At 42.1% G+C, this 21,016-nt stretch overlaps 1 protein-coding gene across 1 annotated transcript in view; it reads left to right on the forward strand.

Annotated features, from left to right (window-relative positions):
• The window catches only part of LOC140209285 (leucine-rich repeat and fibronectin type-III domain-containing protein 2), a 143,182-nt gene extending 123,223 nt beyond the window's left edge, over positions 1-19,959 (forward strand). The window contains exon 3 of the mRNA XM_072277635.1: positions 18,944-19,959. Coding sequence (XP_072133736.1) covers positions 18,944-19,856 — 913 coding nt within the window. The 3' untranslated portion in view covers positions 19,857-19,959. The remainder of the gene's footprint in view (positions 1-18,943) is intronic.
• The last annotated feature ends 1,057 nt before the right edge of the window (positions 19,960-21,016 follow it).

The following is a 21,016-nucleotide window of genomic DNA, read 5'->3' on the forward strand; positions in this document are numbered from 1 at the left end:
AATGTGCTACCTGCCCGTAATAATTAACGTAGCATCTAATACATAGCAAAATATGCCAGGGTGCTTTCCAGGAACAAAGGGTGTCTTATCAAGTGAAGTGTTGCCAGACCAGATAAGGTAATATTAAAGCAGGTAACAAAGAACTAGACTAAAGGGACAGGTTTTAAGACTTTTTTTTAAGAGGAAGGAATGTGGTGAGACCTGGAGGTTTGAAGAGGAAATTCCAGGCCTTGGGAACTTGACAGCTGAAGGCATGACTCCCATTGGCAGTGGGATGGAAATCAGACAGGAACAAAACGTCAGAATTGGAGGACCATAAAGGAAGCTGACAGAAGGAATTGGAGGGTCTGATAATAGGAATGAAATGTTAAGATCACAGTTGAAAACCAAGAATAAAGGCATGTACTGATGCTACCATCTCAAAGGCCATTGGAACAAGACAGAGAGAGGGATATCTAATTGAATAAAAAGATGATCAATTGATCTGCAGCTGGTAGGGAATGGAGAATTGAGGCTGGAATCTGATCAGCTCAAATCAGATCTTAATCCCACATAGTACCAAAGTTTGTGGTGTTGCAGGTAGCAATGGTAGGGACAAAAGATTGGTTGGCTAACAGTTGACAGGCAGACACACAAATGGGTAAGGTAATAAGAATGGCTACAACAAACGAATATCTAACGAGGATGTCATGAACAGAGCAAACACAAAAAGAGAAATAACGTATGAGATCATGAAAAGGCAAAGTAACTTCATTGGACATGTGATTAAGAAAGAGCAGTTAGAATGCATGGTAATTATGGAAAAGATTGAAGGGAAGAAAGCAAGAGGAAGACAAAGACAAATGATGATGGAGACAGCAGACAGAGAACTGGAAATGAATACCAATGAATTGATCCACTTGACCCAAAACAGGAGTGTGTGGGCCATGGCAGTCAAAGCTCAAACTGGGCATGGTACCTGATGATGATGATGATGATGATGATGACAGCAATTGATGCTGAGGACTCTACTTTTTAGAATTTCTTTAAATCATAATCAGATTTATTATCACTGATTCATATGGCAGGAAATGTGTTGTTTGGTGATAGCAGTACAGTACAGAGATCAAAGTGCTGTACATCGCAAAAATAAGTAAATAATACAAATAGTTAAGTGAAAGGACTTTATAAGTACAGAGATAACAGAACTCTGAGAAATAGAGAGAACTAATTCATAAAAAACATTATGTATATTGAGCACATAAATAATAGAGCTTCTGGATACAGAGGTAACTGAATGTTCAGGTGTATGATTTTCAGGTACAGTAAGTAATTAAGAAATCTAATAGAATGCTATCCATTATTGCTAAAGAAATTGAATATAATGTAGAGAGGTTATGTTTCACTTATACAGAGCATTCAGCTGAAGATACTAAGTACAGGTGTTGGGACATTATGTTACAGTCCCCAAGGTTTGGAGTACAGTGTACAATTCTGGTTGTCCTAAGAGGCTGGATAAGCTCGGTCTTTTTTCCCATGAAATGTGAGAGTCTGGGGAGTAAAATCATGACAGACGTAGGTCATGTGAATGATCACAGTCTTTTCCCAAGGGTAAGAGAATCCAAAATTAAAGGGTATAGGTTTAAAAACTGAGAGAGGAAAGATTAGAAGAGACCTGAGGGGAGCCTTTTCACACAGCGGTGGTGATTATATAGAATGAGCTGTCATAGGAAGTGGCAGAGGCAAGTATAGTTACAACATTTCAAAGGTTTATGGGATGGGCAGTTACACGGATAGGAAAGGATTAGAGCGGAGTTCCCAACCTTTTTTATGTCATGGATCCCTACCATAATGTGTTGACGTTAGAGAAGATTCAGAGTAGGTTCATGAAAATGATCCCAGGATTGAAAGGCTTATCATATGAGGAGCATTTGATGGCTCTGGGTCTCTATTCAATGGAATTCAGAAGAAAGAGGGGTGACCTCATTGAAACCTATCGAATGTTGAAAGGCCTTGGCAGAGTAGATGTGGAGAGGATGTTTCCTTTGTTGGGGTAGTCTAAGACCAGTGGACACTGCCTCAGAATAGAAGGGTATCCTTTTAGAAAGGAGATGAGGAGGAATTTCTTTAGCCAGAGAGTGGTGAACTTGTTGCCACAGTCATTTGTGGAGGCCAAGTTTTTATGTATATTTAAGGCAGAGTTTGATAGATTCTTCATTGGATAGGGCATGAAGGGATATGAGGAAAGGTGGGAGATTTGGGTTGAGAGAAAAAATGGATTAGCCATGATGAAATGGTAGAGCAGACTTGATGGGCCAAATGGCCTAATTCTGCTCCTATATTTTATAGTCTTACTAACCAAGAGGCCTGTGGACCCCAGTTTGGGAACCCCAGGTGTAGAGGTTTATGGGCCAAATAAAAGTAAATGGGAGTAGCTCAGTTAGGTGACTTGGATGAGTTGGGCTGAGTGACTTGTTTACATGCTGTAGAGCACTGAGATTCTGTGACTCTATAATAAGACCATATATGGACTATTGTGTCTCCATAAATGTAACCAAATGCCTTGGAAGCAGTTCAGTGAAGGTGTCCTGGACTAATAATCTGGAGGAGTACACAAAATGTGCTGGAGAAGCTCAACAGGTCAGGCAGCATCTATGGTTGGAAATAAACAGATGACGTTTCAGGCCAAGACCCTTTATCAGGACTGTTTATTCCCGTTTATAGATGCTGCCTGACCTGTTGAGCTCCTCAAGCACACTGTGTACATTGCTCTAGATTTCCAGCATCTGCCAGACCTCTTGCCTATAATGCCTGGAGAAAGCAGGTTATCTTATGAAGAAAGGACGGGCATGTTAGGCTTGTATTGACTGCTGTGTAAGAGAGTGAGAAGGGACTAAAACATATAAAATTGGAAGCTTCTTTGCAGGGTAGATGTGTAGGATATGTGAGAGATTCTAGAATCTGGGGTCAGATGATTAATGATTAGGTGATTATTTTTCTCTCTCAGAGTGTTATGCCTCTTTGAATCACTTCCTCAATGAACAATGAAGGCAAAGTCTTTGGATATTCATAAGGCAAAGGCAAATAGATTCTTACAAATGGCAAGTGAAACGTGACAATCATTGTTAATAGCAGAGCAGCTTCAAGGGCCCAAATGGTCCACTCTGTTCCTAATTCATAAGTTCATAGGTTGGAAATCTGAAGAGAAAACAGAAAATGCTGGAGCTAACTCAGCAGGTGATGTCTTTCTTTCTCTAGATCCCCTCCCCGTCTGATGCAAAACAGTGACTATTCCTTTTCCCCAGAAATACTCTTTGACCTGCTGAGTTCCTCCAGCAGATTAGCTCTAGATTCCAGCATCTGCAATCTCTTGCTATTACTGCAGTCCCAATGTAATTCCTGTGCTGGAGTCAAGAAATACCACAGAACCACTGACATTGGTTTGCTTATCCTGTCAGTGAATTTAGAGAACTTTTCAAGAACAATATTGCCGGTTTCACTGCAATGTCCTGAAGTACCAGCAATAAGCTCTCCATCTCTCAGAAATGTATGGAAGAGCAGGAATCACCGCAGTCCAGTAGATCATGAGCTTTCTGTAGGATTTGACTTTCAAACAACCTTTGCCCCAAATGGCCAAAGACATTGTTGGAAAAATGACAACAATTTTTACTTTCAGTATTGACATATGCAGCTGTGTCACTGGCTCCCAAGATATGATACCTTATCCATACATCCCAGCACCTCCTCATAGATCCTGTTTTTTTTTTGTTGTTGAGGACTAGCATTATGCAGCAGGGGCATTTTACTTGAGGACCTTTGCTTTGTGGTTGCTGAGTGTAACACCAACTCTTATAATGAAGTATTGTGTATGCTGTAACGTGAACAAAGTCACCAGAGGGACACTGAAGCTAATGAAAATGTTTTATTCAACAAAATTAGAGAAAGTGACATCTTGACCTAATATTGCATGGCATTTTGATATCCTAAAGATCAATTCCAGGACAGTACTGTAGTTACAATGTATCTACAGTGCTTCCAATGAACTACATATAGTTTCCAATGAACTACATATAGTTTCCATATAGTCTCCTTCTTCACACCCACACAACAGGCACATAAAATGAATGTTAGTCAGCATTTCTGGTTTGCAATGAACTCCAGTACACACCTCCAAGAAAATTATTGTTCACATTCATATCTGAAGATTGGTTGCAGGTTAAGTAAATAGCTGCTATATACCCTAACTCCAGGGTACACCCTATCGATATACATATGCAAATGATGTCTGCTTCCTGCATCTGAATGACTCAAGTTATAGTGGTGACCTTGGTTCTGGGTCAGAGCACTGTGGAGACAATAACAACAAGAATGAAGGGGAGTAGTTTTGAAGTTATGACCGGTAGGAACAAAGTCAAAAATTTTAAGGACAGCAAAAATCTTGACCCAAATAGATTGCACCAACAAATTTATAGAAATATATAAAAGTACAGTGGAATATGATAGATGCCCAGAAAATCACCCAGGGCTGAGAGTGCTGAACACAGGTTCTCCTCTCCAACTGAAATCATTTGGTAGACTCCAGTGAATGAAATTCAGTGATACTTGATGAAACTAGCCTTATCAAAAGCTTATGGATTTCTATGCATGAGTGCCAGAGGACAGGCATCATCCCCATGTTGAAATCAGGAAATAGAACTGTTCCAGTGAAGGACAGGTCCCACCACTGATAGATCAGAAAGCAAATATCACAATATATTTTCCTTATGACATAAAGAAGGTCCTCAGCCCACTGAATCTATGGTTTTGGTCACTTAACTGCAGGAAATATTTAAATAAGGTTAAAAGAGTACAGAGAAAATTTACAAAGATGTTACTGGGTCTGGAGGACCAGAGTTATAAGAAAAGATTGAATAGGTTATGACTTTATTCCTTGGAACATAGAAGATTGAGAGAAGGTTTGATAGAAGTATACAAAATCATGAGAGGTATAGATAGGATAAATGCTTTTTCCACTGTGGTTGAGTGGGACTACAACTAGAGCTCATGGGTTAAGGAAGAAAGGTGAAAAGTTTAAAGGGAACATGAGGGGGATCTTCTTCACATAGAGGGTTGTGAGACTATGAAACAAGCAAGTGGTGCATGCGAGCTTGATTTCAATTTTTAAGGGAAGTTGGATAGGTACTGTACATGGATGGGAAGGGTATGGAGGGCTCTGGTCCTGGTGCAGGTCAATGGGAGTAGGCAGTTTAAATGTTTCAGCATGGACTAGATGGGCCAAAGGGCCTGTTTCTGTTTGTACTTTTCAATGAGTCTTTGTTAGCTCACAGAGGAATTTCTCCACTAACTTCCATTTCCATATTTTCTCAATACTTCCATTGAATCACCTACACAGGAGGGGCACTTTTGCAACCATTTCACCTACCATTCCACACTTCTCAGGGATGAAGAAGGAGACTGGAGCACCCAGAGGAAATACTTGGTCACAGGAAGATCACGCAGACTCCACGTGTATAGTACCGAAATTCAGAATTGCAGCAGGGTTGCTGAAGCAAGTAGATAGCAGCTCTACTTGCTGCACTATAATGCAACACATTAAAAAAAACATTAGTAATCACTGAGGGGCAAGTTACATTTATGCCATTATTGAAGAAGCAACAGAAGGGGTAGGCAAGGACAGTTGGGCTTCAAGAAGACCCTTGACAAGTTTTAAAAAAGTCAATTTAAGTCAATTAAGTCTAAATGCAGAATGGATTGAAACAAAACTAGAAGAGCTTTAAATTTGTGGTTGATAACCAATCGGAGAATATGGTTAAAATTAGGGAGTAATGCTTCAAGACACTGACAGATAAAGAAGCTTAGAGGAGGTGCTGTAGATAAAATGGGAAATGGAATTTAACGTGGGAAAGAAATGGCATTTTTTTAGTAAAAGGAGTAAGAGGCCATGTGAAATATAGGTAAATGAGATAGAGATGCTAAGATACAGAGAAATTAATGCATATTTGGATCTGAACGTGGGACAACAAATACAGGAATATTTTCAATAACTCAAGTTCACTAAGTTATAAAGACCAAAAACACTGGTACATCTCTTGTGCAATGTTGTTAAATTTACACTGAACCCTGCTTGTAATAGAGAGATTTGTGCAGCTCAGCTCTGTAAAATATTAAAAAGGATTTTGAATATTTAAAATTACACGAGGTCCGGCATGCATTTTGAAAGATGTTAATCATAACTGTGAGGATACAATGAACTAAATAGACTATAGCACTGCTGGTTCTAGGGAACGCCTGCAATAGAATATAATTTAAGCACAGGCTTTCTTCTTCACTGCTCATGATGAACAATATTTCACATGACGTTAGTCATTTACATTTTTAATTTTTTCCTGAGTAAATAAATGAGAGCATAATCAAATTAAATGGTAATGCAATAGCATGCATTGTACATTTAGTGTGACAAGATTCATTTTCCTATGGAATGGAAAGGCTGCAGGCAACTGATGAATTCCAAAGTGTTTTATTTTACAGATGAGTGGCTATGACAATAAATTACATGCACTTTCTGTGTGTTTTGTCAGAAGGCAAAACTCAGGCTGGCAATTAAGAAGTGTGAATTGAAATCTACCTGCAAAGATGTAAGGGTGGTCAAGTGAAGGACTAGGAGTGTATCTTCCTTGGTTTGGATAATCACAGTCATTGTGAGTTCAAAATAACTTACGAACTTTTTTCACCTTAGGAGTTCATAAGAATATGCAACATATGAGAAGTGTAGGTAGAACCCTATTCAATATAATTCGCATCTTAGCTCCATATACTGACTGATCCCAATTTGTTGATTCCTTCTAGATCTAAAACATACAGTGAAACAACCAGCACAGCTGAGTGGGAAAGAGAATCCCAAATATTCACGACTGAGAGAGAAAAAAAGCTCTTCCTTATTTCAGTTTTCCAGGTAGTTCAGATCCAATTAGCTCCACTTTATTAAGAAAGGTCCTTTATCAATTAAAGCTCCAGTGTGTCAGTGGTTCACCTGAGTCAGAAGCTATACAAATGATCTAGTTCACACTATTCCTTTCAACCGTGATATACATTAACACCCAATCTCAAGGTTCCAAGAATTCTATCCACCTCTAAAGTTGGCAACCCCTTCCCATCCATTGCTGAATCCACCATTGTTGGCTGATCTTCAGCTGGTATGCCCTAAACTCTATAATTTCTTCCTAAATCACTACTTACTTTCTTTTCATTCTTAGTAACATCCAACTTCTCCTACCATGAAATTATAAAATCTTGTAGCAACTTGGAAAATTTTACAGCCTCATAATTTTTTACTGGTTCAAGACTGCATGGATTCAGCATACCCAATTATTATTCAAGAATTTTGACCTTGAGTCCTATCTCCTCGCTCTGTCTAAGGTTCTCATAATTTTATACAAAAAATAAACCTGTGGAAGAACTCAGTGGATCAGGCAGTATCTGTGGAGGGAAATAGACAATCCACATGTTATGTCAATACCATCTCAGTAGTCCTTTCTACACTTCTCATTGCAACCATCCGGGAGGGGGTACAGGAGCCTGAAGACACATACTCAATGTTTTAGGAACAGCTTCTTGCCTTCCACTATCAGATTTCTGAATGATCAAGGAAAACTTCATATTTCAAAGAAGAGAAAACCTGCAGAAATCCAAACAACATTCACAAAATGCCAGAGGAACTCAGCAGGCCAGGCAGCATCTATAGAAAAGAGTAAACAGTTGATGCTTCAGGCTGAGACCCTCCACTACATATTTATTTGTTTCTTTCTTTCTTTCTTTCTTTCTTCCTTTATCTATTTATTTTCTTGTTGTAGCCTATAGTGATATTTGTCATACCACTGCAGCAAAACAACAAATTTCACAACTATATCAGTGATAATATTCCTGATTCTCTAAGCTCAGTTCAAGACAAAATAGTAACCGTTTACTTCCATCCACAGATGCTGTTTGACCCACTGGGTTTCATTAGCTGTCTGTGCTCCAGATTCAAGCACCTGCAGGGCATGCGTCTCAAGAATTTTACATAACTTAATTAAATAACCTCCTCTAACATCTTCTTCCAAAACTGGATGCTGTCTTCTTTTACACTGCTGTTTGGGCAGCCATTTACTGCATTGAAACTGTAAAATAAATTAATTTTGACCCATAAAAAATGTAAAATCAAAGCAGCTATGTTGCAGAATTTTACTTTTGGATTAACCTTGGAAATTCAATCCCATAAGGAGAAAATATATATATTTTTGGAATCCATTCTTTGGATTATTGAGAAAAGTTAATTGTCAAGCCTAAATGACCCTGAGAAAGCTGTGTTGAGCCATTCTTTGAGGAAGTTTGGTGAGGGTGCTTTCACGCATTGCTGAGTAAGGAAATCTGCTTTTCAGATTCAGCAGCGATGAAGGAGCATTCCAAATTTGAGCAAGTTAATGCATGCAAATTGCCTCCTATTTTTGACTCTTCTGTAGAAGTTGGAGGCAAACAAAAAAGGAGTTTCAGAGCTTTGTGGTGCGATCTCAGTAATGGTGGGACAAATAGTGCTTTGCGAAGCTTTGATAAATTGTTTCTCCTGAGGTTGAGTGGAGAGGTTGATTGTTTTGTTGATGAGATACAATCCTACCTTGAGCCTTAAGACAAACACACATGAGTCCTCTTATCAACCCCAACCACCTCACTCTCTAGTCAAAAGAGAAGGGACATTCTGTGCTGACTTAGAAATAAATAGATGCATCTCAGTATAGAATGAAGACATTTATCCTGAGGTGATGTACAAACGTAGATATAAATTGCTACTTTAGATACCTCAATTTGAAATAAACTTATAGGCTTTCTTTTGCAATTAACCTCCCTAATTATTTAAGGACTAATGAAATTGCAGGTAGCTGGTGTGTTGAAGATCCCATGAAATAGAATAGAGAGTGTTAAATTTATGTGCCATGAAAGAGTTAATTAGCACTATTATCTAAATTAGGGCTATTTAACCCTTAGTTGTTGTTAAATTGGTAAATTGGTTCATTTTTGTCTCACCTATCACTGACCAGCCCGTGCCTCTCTCCCACCTTTCACCATTTTATTCTAGATTTTGCCCTATTTCTTTCCAGTCCTGTTGAAGGGTCTCCACCAGAAATGCTGACTGCTCATCTCCCTCCATAGATGCACCCTGACCTGCCCAGTTCCTCCCGCATTTTGTGTATGCTGCTACAGTGAAAATCTTGTATTGCGTCCCATCCACGCAGATCTATTCATTACAGCAGAGCGTTGAGGTAGTACAAGGACACAGAATAAAGTGTTACAGAGGAAGTGTAGTGTAAATAGACAATAAAGTGAACGTCATAATGAGGTAAATTGTGAGGCCAGGAGTCCATCCCACTGGACTAAGGGAGTATTCAATAGTTTTATAACAGTAGGATAGAAGCTGTCCTTCGGCCCAATGGTACTATTTTCAAGCTTTTGTGTCTCTGGTGGGCACGTGGCCAAGTGGTTAAGGCATTGGAGTAGCAACCTGAAGGTCGTGAGTTCGAGCCCCAGCCGAGGCAACGTGTTGTGTCCTTGAGCAAGGCACTTAATCACACATTGCTCTGCGATGACACTGGTGCCAAGCTGTATGGGTCCTAATGCTCTTCCCTTGGACAACATTGGTGTCATGGAGAGAGGAGACTTGCAGCATGGGCAACTGCCTCCATACAACCTTGCCCAGGCCTGCACCCTGGAGAGTGAAGACTTTCCAGGCACAGATCCATGGTCTCACAAGACTAATGGAGGCCTCTGATCCAGTGGTAGGAAACAGAAGACAGAATGTCTGGGATAAGTGGGATCTTTGATCATGTCAGCTGCTTTACCATGGCAGCAAGAAATGTAGATGCATCCATACTGGGGAGGCCAGTTTCCAAGACACGCTGAGTTATGTCCACAATTCTCTACTGTTTCTTGAGCTCAGAGCAGCTGCCATACCAAGCTGTGCTGCATTCTGATAGGATGCTTTAGGTGCATAGATAAAATTTAATGCAGATCAAAGGAGACATGTCAAATTTCTTTAGCTTCCTGCGGAAGTAGAAGAACTGGTGAGCTTTCTGTGCCTTGGTGTCTATGTAACACACACAAAATGCTGGAGAAACTCAGCAGGCCTGGCAACTTCGATGGAAAAGAGTAAACAGTCGATGTTTTGGACCGAGATCCTTCACCAGTCCTCCGGCATTTTGTGTATGTTAGTTGGTCTTCCGGCATCTGCAGATTTTATCGTCTTGGTGTCCACACGATTGGATCAGCACAGGCTATTGGTGATGTTCACTCCAAGGAGTTGAGTCTCTCGAGCCACTAAAGCTCTGCAGGGTGGATGTAAACAAGATCTTGTGCCTCATACAACTCCTTCCCAGAAGTCAATTAGCAGCTCTTATGTTTTGCCATCATTGAGAGAAAGGTCGTTATCATGACTCTAGACTCTTGATATCCTTCCTATACTTTGATTTATCATTATTTGATACCTGACCCACCACAGTGCTATCATCTGCAAATTTGTAGGTAAAATCACAGCAGAATCTGGCCCACATTTGTGAGTGCGTAGGGAATGGTGCGGCGGGGGGGGGGGGGTGCTGAGGATGCGGCTTTGTGGGGCATCAGGTAACATTGTTGAAATCTTGAAATCTGTGGCAGAATTGTGCCTGCAACTCCTTGCTGACTGTGGTCTCTTGGTCAAATGTGAAGGATCCAGTTGCAAGGGGAAGCATTGTATCCCCAGTCTTGGAGTTTGGAGATGCATTTGTGGGGAAATACACTATTGTAGGCAGAGTTGTAGTCAATGAACAATAGTTAAATATAGGTGCCCAGATGCAAAAGATGAGAGTAGGGCAGAGACCTTTCAACATATTAAGCCAAAAGAAAGACTTATAGACAATAGACAATAGGTGCAGGAGTAGGCCATTCGGCCCTTCGAGCCAGCACCGCCATTCACTGTGATCATGGCTGATCATCCACTATCAGTGTCCAGTTCCTGCCTTATCCCCATAACCTTTGATTCCACTATCTTTAAGAGCCCTATCCATCTCTTTTTTGAAAGCATCCAGAGACTTGGCCTCCACAGCCTTCTGGGGCAGAGCATTCCATATATCCATTACTCTCTGGGTGAAAAAGTTTTTCCTCAACTCCGTTCTAAATGACCTACCCCTAATTCTTAAACTGTGGCCTCTAGTTCTGGACTCACTCATCAGCGGGAACATGCTTCCTGCCTGCAGTGTTTCCAATCCCTTAATAATCTTATATGTTTCAATACGATCCCTTCTCAGCCTTCTAAATTCCAGAGTATGCAAGCCCAGTCGCTCCAATCTTTCGACATATGACAGTCCCGCCATCCCGGGAATTAACCTTGTGAACCTACGCTGCACTCCCTCAATAGCAAGAATGTCCTTCCTCAAATTTGGAGACCAAAACTGCACACAGTACTCCAGACAACAGGAATTCTGCAGATGCTGGAGTACTGTGCAACACACATCAAAGTTGCTGGTGAACGCAGCAGGCCAGGCAGCATCTCTAGGAAGAGATACAGTCGACATTTCAGGCTGAGACCCTTCGTCAGTCCTGACGAAGGGTCTCGACCTGAAACGTCGACTGTACCTCTTCCTAGAGATGCTGCCTGGTCTGCTGCGTTCACCAGCAACTTTGATGTGTGTTGCACAGTTCTCCAGGTGTGGTCTCACCAGGGCCCTGTACAGCTGCAGAAGGACCTCTTTGCTCTTATACTCAATTCCCCTTGTTATGAAGGTCAGCATACCATTAGCTTTTTACACTACCTGCTGTACTTGCATACTTGCTTTCAGTGACTGATGTACAAGAACACCTAGGTCTCATTGTGCTTCCCCTTTTCCTAACTTGACTCCATTTAGATAATAATCTGCCTTCCCGTTCTTACCACCAAAGTGGATAATCTCACATTTATCCACATTAAACTGCATCTGCCATGCATCTGCCCACTCACCCAACCTGTCCAAGTCACCCTGCATTCTCATAACATTTATATAACACCTAATTTACATATTTGGGATGTCCCAAAGAACTTTGCAACAGTTAAAATACTTCAATAAAATGTGGTTATTATTTCAATGAAGTTAAAGTGATTATAATCTCCAACAAGACCTAATCTAACAATCTATCATTAGACATTCAATTGAATTATTAGCATCCTTTCTCCACTAGTGACATTCTAGGATCACTATTGATCTGAAACATAACAAAACCAGCCACATAAATACTGTGGCCACAGAAGCAGGTCAGGATCTGGGTGTCTTGCAATGAGAGACTCACCTTCTGTTATTCCATGATCGTTCCACTAATTATAAGTGTAATGAAATATTCTTATGAGTAATTGTAATTTCAACTGTGGTCAAGAAGTTCAAGCTTTGTCATTGAGATTTTCCAATTTCTGAATTGGGAAAATATTCCTGGTGTTTTATTATGGATGGGTAAATTTCCAACAGCACAGTAGGACCACCTTTACTGAAGGACTGCAGTGTGCAGGGAAATGGCTTGCAACCAGTTTCTCAGGGGCACTTAGGCTTGGGAAATTGGAACTGAAGCTGGGTGAACTCCAGATTATTCAGGCAGCTGAGGGGTTGGTTGGTAGGCAATACAGGGTGGTAGGTTACACCTAAGGTTAGACAACCAGTGCAGAGTAACCCTGTGGCCGTTCCCCTCCGTGACAGGTATACCACTTCGGATACTGTTTGGGAGGATGGTCTAGCAGAGGAAAGCCGCAGCAGTCTGGGCTCTGGCACTGAGTCTGGCTTTGTGGCTTAAGAAAGGAAGGGGGGGTGGTGAAGAGGCAAGAAGTAGTGGTATGGGATTCATTGGTTAGGGGGACAGACAGGAGGTTTTGTGGATGACATATTTTTCAGATGGTATATTGTTTCCCAGGTACCAGGGTCAGGGACATCTTGGACTAAGTCCACGGCATTCTTAAGAGGGAGGGTGAGCAGCCAGAGGTTGTGGTCCATGTTGGGATCAATGACATGGGTAGGAAGAGTGATGAGGTCCTTCAAAGTGAGGCTGTTAGCTGCTAAGTTAAAAGGCAGAACCTTCAGCGTTGTGATCTCTGGAATCCTACCTGTATCACATACTAGCAAGGCCAGAAGATCATACGGTTTAACATGTGGCTAAGGAGATGGTGCAGGACAGAAGGCTTCAGATTTTTGTATTATTGGTCTCTCTTCCAGGGTCTTCCAGAGAAGTTGGGACCTGCACAGACAGAAAAGTTTGCACGTGAACTAGAAGGGGAATAATACATTTGCGGGCCGTTTGCTCGTGCTGCGCTCAGGGATGGGGCGGTAGCAGGATGGGGTGGTTTAAATTAAAGTCGCAGGGGGATAGGAACCAGAATGTCAGAGAAGAATTAGAGTGGTTGTTGGGAAAGGAAAACTGTTGTTAAGCCTACATCAGGAATCAAAAGGTTGAGATTTGGGTGGCTGATGTTCTGAGTTGTGTAAATTTCACTGCAAGAAGTATGGTAGGAAAGGCAGATGAGCTTTTGAAATTAGCACATGAAATTATGACATTGCAGCCATTACTGAGACTTAGCTACAGGAGGGGAAGGATTGGCAGTTCAGTGTTTCGTTGTTTTAGACATGACAGTGCAGGAGGAATTTAAAGGGGGAGGGTCGGCATTACTGGTCAGGGAAAATGTGATGGCAGTGCTGAGGCAGGTCAAGCTGGAGAGCTCATCTTGTGAGGCAACATGGGTGGAATTGAGGAATAGGAGGGGGATGATCAGCTAATGGGATTATATTATAAACCACCCAAAAGTCAACAAGATTTAGAGAAGCAAATTTGCCCAGAGATGTACATATATAGAACCAAAGATAAAAACGTTACTCTAGGTCATGGTGTACCCACAAGCATATACCACACACAGCACATAAACTAAAATATTACCATAAATAAGTTAATAAAACATCATTCAAGGTGCAAGTGGTGTGCAGTACAGGTCAACAGTAAACAGGTCTGTGTCCTGGTGAGCAGAACTCGTGGTGGAAGTCTGTTCATTAGTTTCTCTAGTCTTGACTGGGAGTGCCATACTGCACAAAGGCTGGATGGGATAGAGTCTGGCCAATGTGTTTAGGAATGTTTTCTAATCAATAGACAGAGGTCCCAACTAGAAGGAATGCGATACTAGATCTCCTAATAGGAATGAGACAGGGCAGGTGACAGAAGTTTGTGTAGGGAAACATTCTGCATTTAGTGATTGTAATGCCATTAGTTTCAAGATAATTATGGAGAAGGATAGATATGGTCCAATGGTTGAGATCCTAAATTGGAGAAAGGCCAATTTTGATAGCATCAGAAAGGATCTGGCAAGTGTGGATTGAGATAGGTTGTTTTCTGGCAAAGGTGTGTTTGGTAAGTGGGATGCCTTCAAAAGTGAAATTTTGAGAGCACAGAGTTTGCATGTTAAACCATAAGACATAGAAGCAGAATTAGACCATTTGGCCCATGGAGTCTGCTCCAACATTCAATCATGGCTGATTCTTTTTCCCCTCCTCAGCCCCACTCCCTGGCCTTCTCCTGGTAACCTTTGATGCCATGTCCAATCAAGGACCTATCAATCTCTGCCTTAAGTACACCCAACATCCTAGCCTCCACAGCTGCCTGTGGTAACAAATTCCACAAATTCACCACCTTCTTGCTAAAGAAATGTCTCTGCATCTCTGTTTTAAATGGATGCCCCTCTATCCTGAGACAGTGCCCTCTTGCCCTCGACTCCCCCACCATGTGAAACATCTTTTCCACATTTACTCTGTCTAAGCCTTGCAACATTCAAAAGGTTTCAATCCTTCTAAATTCGAGCGAGTACAGATCCAGAGCTATCAAGTGTTCCTCATATGACAGCCCTTTCATTCCCAGAATCATCTTTGTGAACCTCCTCTGAAAGCTCTCCAATGTTAGCACATCTTTTCTTAGATGGGAAGGCCCAAATCTGTTCACAATACCCAAGGTGAGGCCTCACCAGCGCCTTGTAAACCCTTAGCATCACATCCTTGCTCTTGTATTCAAGACCTCTAGAAATGAATACTGACATTGCATTTGCCTTCCTCACTATTGACTCAACCTACAAGTTAACCTTTAGGGTGTCTGCGCAAGAACTCCCAAGTCCCTTTGCATCTCAATTTGTATGTTCCTGTCAGAATAAAAGGCAAGTATAACAGGTTTAGGAAACCTTGCTTTTTGGAAGATATTGAGGACCTGGTTAAGAAGAAGGAAGTTCATAGAAGATATAGGCAGGAAGGAGCAAATGAGATACTTGAGGCATATAAGAAATGCAAGAAAACACTTAATAAGGAAATCAGGAGGGCTAAAAGAAGGCATACGGTTGCTCTAGCGGACAAGATGAAGGAGGATCCCAAAGAGTTTCTACAGATATACTGTATTAAGCACAAAAGGATAACAAGGGACAAAATTGGTCCTCTGGAAAATCAGAGTGTTTATCTATGCATGGAGCCAAATAAGAAGGGGAGATCTTAACTGGATTTCTTGCCTCTGTATTTGTTCAGGAGATGGACACAGAGTCTATAGAAGTGAGGCAAAGCAGCAGTGAGGTCATGGACTATGTACAGGATGCGAGGGAAGAGGTGTTTGCAGTCCTGAGGCAAATTAAGGTGGATGAATCCCCAGGGCCTATCAAGGTGTTCCCTTGGATCCTGTGGGAGTTGAACGCAGAAATTGCAAGGATATTTAAAACGTCTTCAGCCACAGTTGAGGTTCTGGAGAATTGGAGGATACTAATACTGTTTCATTGTTTAAGAAAAGCTCTAAGAATAAGCTGGTAAATTATAGGCCAGTGAGGCTGAAATTAGTAGTGGTTAAGTTATTGAAATCTTTTCTAAGAGACCGGATATATAAGTATTTGGTTAGACAGAGACTAATCGGGGATATTCAAACGTGGCTTTGTGCATGGTAGGTCATGTCTAACCAATCCTACAGAGTTTTTTGAGGAAGTTACCATCATGTTGATGCTGCTTTGCCTCACCTCTATAGAATCTATGTCTATCTCTTGAGTAAATACAGATCCAATAAATCAATTTAAGATCTCCCCATTTCATTAGGTTCCATGCATAGGTAACCACCCTGATCTTCCAGAGGACCAATTTTGTCCCTTGCTATCCTATTGCACTTAGTATATCTGCAGAAACCCTTGGGATCCTCCTTCACCTCGTCTGCTACAGACATCTCATGTTATCTATGTAGACTTTAGCAAGGTCATTGACAAGGTCCCATATAAGACCATAAACCATAAGATATAGGAGCAGAAGTAGGCCATTCAGCCCATCGAGTCTGCTCCGCCATTCAATCATGGGCTAATCCAATTCTTCCAGTCATTTTTGTATCATTGGCAAATTTAGCCACAAATCCATTAATACTATAGTCCAAATCATTGACATAAATTGTAAAAAGCAGTGGTTTTATGGGATGTTAGTCTAAAGGTTCAGTCACTTAGCATTCAATATGAGGTAGGAAAATGGATTAGACATTAGCTTCACAGAAGAAGGCAAAGAGTAGTAGTAGATAGTTGCATCTCTGACTGGAGGTCTGTGATCAGTGGTGTGCAACAGGGGTCTAATCTGTGTCCATTCCATTATTGCCATCCATATTAATAATCTGGACGATAATGTAGTAAGTCATAAAAAAAGCTTTTGGCACATAGGCCTTCATAGATCAAAGTATTGACTACAGGACTTGGGATGTTATCTTGAAGTTGTATAAGACCTTGGTAAAGTTTAATTTGTAGTATTGTGTGCAGTTTTGGTTACCTAACTACAAGAGAGATATCATAGAGTCATAGAGTCATGTCAATATGACTGAAAGAATGCAGAGAAAATTTACAAAGCTATTGCTATAATGTGAGGACCAGAGTTATGGGAATGGTTGAATATATTAGTACTTTATTCCCTAAAGCATGGAAAATTGAGGGAGATTTGATAGGGGTGTACAAAACTGAGAGGGGTATAGATATGGTAAACGCAATTGGGCTTTTTCCGCTGGGGTTGGGTGTGACTAGAACTAGAGATCATGGGACAAGGGTGAAAGGTGAAATGTTTAAGGGGAAAATGAGGGGGAGCTTCTTCACTCAGAGGGTGGTAAGAGTGTGGAATGAGCAGTACAAGTGGTGGAAACGGGGTCGGTTTCAACAGTTAAGAGAAATTTAGATAGGTACATGGATGGAAGAGGTATAGAGGGCTATGGTCCTGGTGTAGGTCGATGTGACTAGGAGATTAATAGTTCGGCATGGTGTAGGTAGGCCAAAGGGCCTGTTTCTGAACTGTAGATTTCTATGACTCTGTGACTCTATAACTAACTGTAGTAGAACAGACTATAGCCCTTGTGCACAAGTTGTAGAGCGAATGAATAATTGGTGAGGTGAATTAGCATTAGTCAATCAGACTGCTTTATCCTGAATGACATCTGGGATTTTTGACATTTGTTGAACTGTACTTATTCAGCCAAGTGGAGAGTATTCCATTGGTCTTTTCACTTATGCCTTGTAGGTGGTAGAAAGTTTGTGACAAACAAACCCTGTTTCTCTACTCTAAATTCTTAGCTGTAATTCCTCATTCCTGAAACCTTTCCGGTAAATTTCATACATAAAATAAAAGCAAATACTCAGCAGTTCAAGCAGCATCTAGTGAGAGAGAAAATTAGTTGAGAAAAGTTAGAAACTGAATGTTCTAAGTGTCAGAGATGTAGAGTAATGCAATGCAGAAATAGGCCCTTCAGCCCATCTCATCCATGCCATGGTGTCCATCAAACTAGTCAATTTGGTCCGTATTCCTCTATAACCCTCCCATCAATGAACTTCTTTGAATGTCTTTTGAATGTTATTACTGTACCTGTCGCAACCACTTACTATGACAGCTTGTCTCATATACACACCACCTTCTGCATGAACTTACTTGTCAAGTCCCTGTTAAATCTTTCACCACTCACCTTAAACCTACATCTCTAGTTTCCAGCTCCCCTTTCCTGCAAAAGGGCCATGTGCTTTCATACTATTTCTGTCCCTCATGATTTTATACACCTCTATAAGGTCATTTGTCATTCTCCATCATTCCTGACAATAAAGTCCTAGACTGCCTTCAAATCCTTGTACATTTTCTCTGCACTGCCCCCAATTCAATGATGTCTTTCCTAAAATAGGGTGACCAAAACTGTGCAGTATCACCAAGGTCTGGAACAGCTGTGAGATTATGTCCCAGCTGGAATAGACAACACCCTGACTGATGAAAACCTTTTCCCAAATTCCTCTTTCACCACTCTGTTTCATGTGGTACTGATTTTAGACAACTGTGTAATCTATACTCTTAGGTCTACAGTTTCCAGGGTTTAATCATTCACTCTGTAAGTCCAATCATAGTCTTATCTTCCCAAAGTGCAAAATTTCACATTTATCTGAATTGAAGACCACTTGTTACTCCTCTGCCCACTTACTCAGCTGATCAAGAACACCCTGCAATTTCTGATAACCATCTTCACTGTATATGATACCACTTGTTTTAGTATCATCCACAGATTTACTAACCATGCCTTGTACATGTGCACCATAATCCTTCATATAAATAAAGAACAAGGGTCCCAGCACTGACCCCTGTGGCACACCGGCAGTCACAGACATTCAGATCAAGAAATAAACTGTGGCTTTCATGCTCTTCTTCCTACTGTTGAACAAATTATATAATCAATGAGCCATTTTCCCTGTAATTTAACCTTCTAGACTAGACTACCATGCTGATCTTTGTTAAAGACCATGCTAATGTCCATACAGGCAAGATCCACCTCTTGGAAAACTCTAAGAGATTTATTAGACAGGAGTTTCAGGTGTGGTTTTATGTCAGAGTCCCATTCATTGGTGTCTGGATTTTGCTTCTGACCCATGACCTTGCAAACCACTCTCTTTCAGGATGATCCCGGCTACAAACAAAGGCTTCGTGGTGAAGAACCTCGTGGCAGGATCTGGCTACGACCTGTGCGTGCTGGCCATCTGGGATGACACGGCCACCACACTCACTGCCACCAACGTGGTGGGCTGCGTCCGCTTCATGACGCCGGTGGACTACGGCCGCTGCGCCTCCTTCCACGGCCAGTTCCTGGGCGGCACCATGATCCTGGTGGTGGGTGGCATCATTGTGGCCTCCCTGCTCATCTTCATCGTGGTGCTAATGCTGAGGTACAAGCTCTGTCACGGCCAGCAGAAGATGTCTGATGTGAGTGATGTGTATTCCCAGACTCCTACTGCCTCCACCCAACCTGTCCACAATGGCGTCCTGCCCCAGTTAACACAAAAGCCGGGCCCTGCCCGAGATGCCACGGCAAATTTTGATTGCTCCTCTATACGGAGCAGCCTCTCCTCCTCAACCGCCTCCAGTCAAGACTGTTACAGCCTCCACAGCAACTCCAGCACCCTCTCCAAAAAGTGGAGGTCCACGTCCAGATCCCGACACAACATCGACCGGCTGATGGGAGCCTTCGCCTCCCTCGACCTGCGTTGCCAGAGGAAGGACGACAGTTATGAGTCCAGGGCTTCCACCCTGGCCCGCTACTCGGACAAGGAGCCGCTGCTGGGCCGGAGCGAGTCGCGGCTCAACAAGCTGCTGACGCTGCCCATGGAGGGGAAGGCTCGACGCAGCCAGTCCTTCGACATGGGCGACTTCTCCTCCAGCCACTGCTACAGCTACCCCCGGCGCATCACCAACATCTGGACTAAGAGGAGCCTGTCGGTCAACGGCGTCCTGGTGCAGTATGACGAGGACGGCTTGGAGATCACCCGGGGAACGTGCTGCAGCTCGGACTGGGTGATGGAGAGCACAGTATAGAGGGAGCAGCCGAGTGCGGAGAGTGAGGGCGTTGGGGCGGGGCTGGCAGGTAGAGGGGTGTCACCAAAGGTGGTGACAGCTGGCCGAAATCCGGCATGGAATTCAAGAGAGGCGGAAGGATCTCAGAGGGAAGCCTGCACTGTTTTGGATCTTTGCCTAATGCCGTAAAGCTGGAGTAAAAGTGGAGAAATGTTGCAAAGACTCCACAGGCCTGGCATTATCTGTGGATCACGAGAACAGAACATAGAACAAAGAACAATACAAGCCCTTCAGTCCATGATGCTGTGCCAGCCCCTTAACCTACTCCATGATCAATCTAACCCTTCCTGACAACATAGCCCTCCGTTTTCCTGTCATCCATGTGCCTATCTAAGAGTTTCTTAAATGTCCCTAATGCATCTGCCTTTACCACCACCCATGACAATGCATTCCATGCACCTACCACTCTAGGTATAAAAAACCTAACTCTAACTTCCCCCACATGCTTTCCTCCCTACACGATAAAGTTATGTTCCTTGTATTAGCTATTTCTACTCTGGGAAAAAGTATCTGGCTGTGCACTTGATCGATGCCTCTTATCATCTTGTACACCTCCATCAGGTCACCTGTCATCCTCCTTCTCTCCAAAGAGAAAAGCCCTATCGCCATAAAACATGCTTTCTGATCCAGGCATCGCCCTGGCCATTCTCCTCTATACCCTCTCTAAAGCCTCCATATCTTTCCGATAATGAAGTGGCCAGAACTGAACAGAATACTCCAAATGTAGTCTAACTAGAGTTTTATCGACCTACAACATTACCTCATGGCTTTTGAACTCAGTTTTCCCGACTAATGAAGGCCAACACACTATATGCCTTCTTAACCATCCTATCAACTTGTGCTGCAGAGAAGAGAGAAAAGGGATGATAGTGGGTTGGGTAGTAGAGGGGAGAATAGTTTTCCCTACACCAAGCCCCTCTCCCCATCCCTTCTCTCTTATTTCTCTCCTCATGAGCCACCTGACTCAGATCAAATGTTTCAACTCAACGGCAAGTCCAGAGCACAGGTCTTTTTGTGTCATTTAATCACGAGGTGCACCCTTCACCCTTCTCCCTCTTTATTTTTATTATTTTCCAGCCCACCACTGTCCTGGTGAGAAGTTGAACCTGTTTCTCTCTGAA

This window comes from Mobula birostris, chromosome 2, assembly GCF_030028105.1.
Source record: "Mobula birostris isolate sMobBir1 chromosome 2, sMobBir1.hap1, whole genome shotgun sequence".
In the NCBI taxonomy this organism is placed as follows: domain Eukaryota; kingdom Metazoa; phylum Chordata; class Chondrichthyes; order Myliobatiformes; family Myliobatidae; genus Mobula; species Mobula birostris.